General features: G+C 31.2%; 1 protein-coding gene across 3 annotated transcripts; it reads right to left on the bottom strand.

Moving 5' to 3' along the window:
* Nucleotides 1–10: 10 nt before the first annotated feature.
* LOC124830453 (uncharacterized) lies at nt 11–6,561 on the bottom strand. Of its 3 annotated transcripts, none has more exons than XM_047304168.2 (8): nt 6,402–6,561; nt 6,202–6,287; nt 5,898–5,986; nt 4,409–4,506; nt 2,315–2,791; nt 2,035–2,184; nt 1,318–1,736; nt 11–628 (listed from the first exon to the last, which is right to left on the bottom strand). In XM_047304168.2, exons 3-8 carry the CDS (start codon nt 5,906–5,908, stop codon nt 14–16), a joined length of 1,770 nt encoding a protein of 589 aa, XP_047160124.1. In that variant the 5' UTR covers nt 5,909–5,986; nt 6,202–6,287; nt 6,402–6,561; the 3' UTR covers nt 11–13. The 3 variants fall into 3 exon arrangements, with proteins under 3 accessions (XP_047160124.1, XP_087950276.1, XP_087950275.1); XM_088094150.1 differs by having other exon boundaries at nt 2,315–2,788; XM_088094149.1 differs by lacking the exon at nt 6,202–6,287.
* Nucleotides 6,562–7,090: the final 529 nt, after the last annotated feature.

Below are 7,090 nucleotides of genomic sequence, written 5' to 3'. Positions count from 1 at the left end.
AAGCTCAATCTTTCTACTGAATCATGCGTTTACTAGGTCTAAACAGAGAATTACAAATATAGTGTGAATACACTATGTCATGCCAGAGACGAAACTGCAGGCATATAAATAAGCATATTGGTAAAAAGGCAAGTACAGCAATGGAAAAAGGAACCCCTTTTGAACCATGGTAATAGGTTATGAAGAAAGCACTGCTGAATGCTACCATCATGCTGATTATGGAGACAAAAAGAGTCACTAATCCAGAAATTAACTTGAATGGTAGAGAACTGAGAAAGTCTTGTTCAGCATATCGTGAGATTAGAATGGACAAGAAAATCAGAGTTGAGGTGGAAGAAGAGATCAATGCCAATGCATCTGAGAATGCAAACACTGTGAATAAAGGTTTTTTCAAATAATTGGGAGATCCTGTGTCATCCTTGGTACCACCTGGGACGCTGAAGGCAGCAGAAAACACTCCTGTAGCTATTAGAGTCGAAACCACCATGCAAGAACTTGCTGTTCGTTTCATCCACGACTCTCCCTTTTTCAACAAATCTTCATGTTTATTGGTGAATAGGTCTTGAGGAATAATGCCTTCATTGTTCGGAAGCTCTATATACAGTGGTTGCATGATCTTTTTCACCTCCTATGACATCAAGAGTTTGTACACAATGTCATTTATGTATATTTTAATGAACTAAGAATGCCCAAATTAAATGTAGTTAGGTTAGTTTCACAAATTAAATAATTATGTACTATATCAAGGTCTACATATAATGTCATTTATGTGTAAATTAAGGTTGTGTTTGTTTCAATAATTTGATAAATATAAAGTTTTTACACTATAAACTAATAAGAAATTATTGTTGTATAACTTTCTAGTTATGGCTAAAATTAAGCAAATAATTTATCATAGACAATTCTTTGTAATTAGGTAGCAATATAAGATATTGGGTTTTCCATAAATTTTGAAAAATATTTTGGAAGACTAGAAAAACGATCACGTTTGCTTTACTTCTTATTCTCACAATAAAAAGTGGGTATCTCTTGTATTTATACCAGAGTGAAAGTTACTTTTCATAATTAAAAGCTTTTATAAATATACTTTTATTAACATTACAAAATATTTACCAAATATTCATAACAATAATATTCCTACGTATATTAATAATGTGAACATAATTTTTAAGAATGCAATATTATCCTGAAATCAAACACCCCAATAAAAATGTAAAAGGATAATAACTCTATCATTATATATAAAAATAAAGTGATCAAAACATGGAAAGGAAGAAACAAATAAAAGCGTGTATTTATATAAAGTATGCATCATACCTCAAACCACGTCAATTCTAACATCATCTGAAAAGCTGCTCCAGAAACTATATTAAGTCGATCTGGTCGTGCTATTTCTGCAACACAATGGAGTAAGGTGCTACCTTCATCATCCACAAATGTGAATAGAAATTCTTTGATTGGACCTAATTCATGTACTAAATTGAAGATACTTGCATGTCGGTGCAAGGCAGCAACATGAACTATACTCCGACCCATTGTATTTAACTCCCATAATAAATCGGGGTAAGTGCTCATAATCACTGATAGAAACTCGAAATTTCCAACTTCTGCAGCAAGAAATGTTACTTGTGAAGGTTCTCGTATTGCTTCCATCATCTCAGAATCCTCTAGCTGAAGAAATATTTTCCACAAGTGTTTTGTAAGTTGGAGTGCTGGAGGATCTTTCAGCTTGATGCCTAGGGCACACAATTATATATGGCTAGTTATTAGTTACTTGTCTCCTGAAAAGGTAATTGACTCTAGTAACAAAAAAAAAAAAAAAACCTTTACAGCATAAAAGTGTTGGATTTGATATTAATGCATCACAATTAACATGCATGAATTCTGAGTGTAGGTTTGGGACACGTTCAATAAAGCAACAACAAATCTTACTACCAGCAAAATACATTCTATGAAAAGATAATCAACAATTGAAAATAAAGAGAACTCAATGTAATGATTTTCCTGATAGAAGTGATTATTATAAGCACTCACACTTGTGCAAGAGCTGTTTTGGATACTGTAGTAGACTTCCGGAACCGCTATTAGAAGGTTTTCGAGCCAAAATGTGTAAACCTGTCTCACCGTTTTCAGCCCGAGCAAAAGCTAACGATTCCTTCTCCTTTAGCATTTCCAGAGCCAGTTCTGCAACAAGTACGAAAGATGTGCATTTCAAACTTTGATTCCTTTCTTTGTTTTAAATCTTTCAAAGTCCACCAAGTATGAAATTTTGTAAAATAGAAAAGATGTTAACAGAGGCATGCAAAAAGCTTACCATAGAGTCCGGAGTCAATACAAATGAGGAAGAGTGTAACCCAATCATCTTCGTAGAGTATTTCTTTAGTTTTAGGAAACAAATACTCAGCCATTTCCCTTCTTCCTTGTAAAACGGCCAAGTGAAGAGGAGTGACACCTAGTCCACCCCGTATTGTTGGCAAAGATTCATTTTTTCTGCGCATGATCTCAGCAATATTAACGTTCCCCACAGCAGTTGCGAAACAGAATGCGGTGTTTCCCTTGTCATCCTGCAATTCTAAATCTTCTCGGGACATTACTTTCACGAGCTCCTCCACGAAGCGTTCATGGTTTGCTCCCACTGCAACATGGAGCACTGTTGCCCACCCTTTTGTTATGGCAGTATTCAGCAGCGTCCAATCTTCATCTAATATTTTCTTCGCCTCTTTCCAGTCACCTCTTAGTGCTGCTTTGTGAAGGGGAACACATTGGGTGAGGTACCTTTGTCTGCCTTCTTCTGTCAATTCAATTTTCTATTTTAGGGTCTAAATATTTCATCCAATCTTATCGCATACTGTTTAGTTTAATCCTAGTGATGCAACAACTCAAGTGATATAATTACTGATAATATTTATATATATATATATATATATATATATATATATATATATATATATATATATATATATGTGCGCGCGCACTCACAATGATTACAACAATACTGTAACTTATGACTTCAAACATGTTCATTAACCGAATCTAGTACCCTTCAAAGATAATTACGTTCGAATTCATTATAGGTTGGTCACGTCAACTTAACTTGTTTCATTTATTACTAAATAAAAAAAATTAAACTCGGAGATTGAGTCACTAACTCACTTAGGTTTTGTTCACTTGAATGGATTTGGATTTAAAGAAGAATGATCGAGGGGATTTGAGAAGATTTGAAGGTAAATATTTTTGTTAATCTGTTGTGTCAATCAAATCCTACACTAATTCTCACAAACTTTACTTTCAAATTTTACTTCCAAATTCAGTATCACTTACCTCCAAATTCACTCAAATAAACAACAACAAAATTTACTTTCAAATCCTCTCAAATTCCCTCAATTACTCTTCCCGAAATCCATTCAAGTGAACAAGGTCTTAATTATAAGTTTCTTTTTCAATTAAAAAATAACCAATTTTTTCTCATTCAAATTTAAATAAATTTTCGTCCAAAATGAAGTTAAACTTCAGACACAGTTCAAAATCAAAAAAATACAATACAATCCAAAATCATTATTAAATTCCAAATACAATCTATAATATTTTTCTCTCTTGAAGCACTTCTTCTTTATTCTCATCCAGAAAACAGTAAAAAAAAGTGTTAATGAAAAATATTGAAACACAAAGTAATAATTACATGAGTTTGTGAGCCAACCTGGCTTACACAGGTTCAACTTAGGTGAATCGGTTCTTAGTGAACTAGACTCAAAATTAGTTTTAGTTATTTTTTAACCAACCTCTTCCGAATCCATGATGAGTCACGTTGACTCAGATTCTAATCTATTTTAATACACTATTAGACTGGCCGTAATAAGTAACTAATCATAGGATTGAGAGGTAATTGAAACTTCAAATATAAAGAGAAAGGTCAATAACTGGATTAGTGTTGACTAGAAGAGAAACTGAACGTAGTCTTGAATCATGATTGAGTTCTTTTACATAATGAACTTGCATTTTAGGTTCTATACCTCTTCCCCTGCTGAAGTCATGATATTTTCAGTGTTGCATAGTGTACCTTCTATTGAACCTATGACATGTAACACCGGTTATCTTTTTCCTACTTGAAAACTGAAATTAAGATCTTCTCCCTACTTGAAAACTTGTTTTAAGATGCCAAAATAAGAGTAGACTCTCAACTTAAGAGTAGTAACTGTCAATAGTGATACATATAATGCTTGTAATTGCATCAGTTATCTTAATGATTACTTATTAAGTACTGTAACTTTTAAACTTATAGAGAACTAAACATTGTTTCAGAGACCGTAACATTAGCAGCAGAAATTGTATATGATCATGAAAGTGAAGCAGATTTTTCAATGATTCAGCTTGTTCAACCATGGAGAAAAAAGTCCACTAGAAAGCTTACGAGAGGACACAAGATGAAGGAGAGGCCTCCTAAACTGAGCTGAAGCAACCCTTTGAAACAGTCGTTGGAAAGATGTTGAATTTGATAAGGCCATTTCTCTGCAAACAGAACATTCAAATTACAATAAAGTGACATTAATATACATTTTCAGTAATTAGTGAAGCACTTCAATATCCATGGCCTCACAATCTTTCAGTTTTTAACGTCTATTGGAGTAATGTGAACTGCGCTTATGCAAAACAGAGAAAAATATGTTCTCCTTGTGACTCTTGAGTGCCTATAGAAATAAAGTCCAACTACTACACAAAATTCCAACTTAAAGTTTGACTGAGATGTAACAGTAGGACTAACAAGAAATATACTCTCACACCATCAAAAGAATACTCATTTTAATAATCTAATAATGTATTACTATTTTATATATTTGTACTTCATGGTTAAACTATAGAAAATACCAATTAAAATATAAAACAAAAAAGCATATGAAGTTAAAGTTCATAGGTAAAACAGTTAAACACAAATATCCATAATGATGAAAACTAGTTTTCTTTTGCTACAATAATCTCTTTCTATTGGGAGGGGGTGGGGCTCAAGAAGGAAGAATATAACACAGCCCACCAAACCTAATTAGTAAAGACAATAAAGTCAAATAAAAGACTTGTTCTTTCCTAAACTCCCATTAATCTTAGGACAATGATACTTTGACAACATTTTTTGACAACATTTTAACACTGTCTACGTGTCATTCTGTGATTGGTCCAAAATTATTCCACAATCAATAATAATAATCATAAACACTAATATAGACCTATCACAGAATGACACGTAAACAGTGTTAAAATGTTGTCAAAGTATCATTATCCTTAATCTTATTAGCGTCTTCATAAATTTTAAAATGATTATTTTATCTTTCTGAACAAAGTTGTCGGGACTTATAAAAAAAAATTAAATAAAACTTTTGAAATAAAATTTCTAAAATAAGATTTTTAGAACAAATTTTAAGAAACGTGAAATGTATTTTAGAATTTGTAGAGTATATGATATTTTTTTAAACAAAATTTTCAAAATAAACTTTTCAAAATATATAAAATATATTTCAGAATAAAATTTCCATAACAAATTTTTTAAAATAAATAAATTCCTTCTAGAATATAATTTTTTAAAACAAATTTTCTAAAACAGGGTGACATACATTCTAAATGAGGTTCGCAAATCGAACTTCTCTTCTTCTTCCTTCAATGTGAGAGTACAGCGTCAGCAGAATGACGTGATGCATTTACTCTCTTTTCTATCTTAATATGAGATTGCAATCATGAGAACGTAGAAAGAAAAAGTCAAGCAAAAGTAAATTTTTTATTTTGAATTTTTTTGAAATTAATAAGATAAAAAAATTTAAAACCTAAATTAGTGTTTACTAAAAAAAATGTTGAAGCACTGGTGAGTCCTGGCAAATGTTATTTATATGATAATAATATATTCATATACTTACACACTTATCATTTGAAAATGGGAAGCTTTTCCTGTCTGATTATTGTTGTTCTGCGAGCCACATGTTTCTGCACACCTGTTCCGCGTCCTCTGCAAATATAAACCAAATTCAATCACTGTACTAATTTGTAATAATTTTTTAAAATTTTAAAAAGAAACAATAATTGAAGGGTACAGCAAGACAACCAGTGGAGTGAGATGAAGGAAACTCAGAAAAAAAAATTCTGTCGGCACTTATTTTGGAATATTATTCAAGAAAATAAAATTTAAAATATCAGACGGAATAAACAAGGTTCAAATTTTACATATAATGTCCTTTCTTCCAGATTGAAGAACCAGGTGAACCAAATCCAAGAAAAGTTACTGTGTAGGAAACTGAGATAAGCAGCATCTTGAGCATATGTTTGAACAACAGAGAAAACATTAGATGTCTGAAATTTAATAAAAATAAGAGAGGTATATGGTTCGGCGAAATCTAAGAAAGAGCGTAATAAGATTTGATTACCTAAATTAGAAAGGTTGAGAAAAAATAGATTTGCTTATCCTCGTAGCTCTGAACAGTGACTGGTTTTGGTTCCAGAGTTCCAAGTTCTGCACAGAGAGAATGGAGTTTTGGTTGGTCAAGAACAGTCCAAGTGATAGCTGAACCAAAAATCTTATAACTTTTTGAGGTTGCTGAGTGAGTCAAGTCAATGGTAAATAAATTATGTAGATGGTGGTGGTGGGTCAGTGATGATGACAAAGCAAGAAATTAAAATACGAACAGAAAAGAAAGTTGAATTGTACCAATCACTGACAAAAGTTCACTAGGAATTTATTGTTTTTATTAATAAATTACTGTATATTTTATATGAGATAATTTTACTATATTTAATATGAAAATGTTATTGTAAATAATAATTATATATGTATATATATTTAACAACTTTACTTGTTTGAGCTTTGAAATTTAAACTAAATAAACTAAAATAATTTTATATGATTCAGGTTTCCAATAACTAGAAAATACCATTTGATATTATTTTCTAATAAAATTTACTTTTTTTCTTTCAGTCATTTATTTATACATAGTTAATATAGACATTAAAAAGGTAGTTTCATTTACAGAAAAGACTATAATTGTAGGCAAAAGTTAAAATGATTCAAATGTTGTATATTTAAGTGATATAATATATCTTCCAAAATATGTTATAA

Source organism: Vigna umbellata, chromosome 7, assembly GCF_029865625.1.
Source record: "Vigna umbellata cultivar VRB3 chromosome 7, Vumbellata_1.0, whole genome shotgun sequence".
NCBI classification, from domain to species: Eukaryota; Viridiplantae; Streptophyta; class Magnoliopsida; order Fabales; family Fabaceae; genus Vigna; species Vigna umbellata.
The sequence above is the reverse complement of the archived record's forward strand: the minus strand, read 5'-3'. Positions and strand labels throughout refer to the sequence as shown.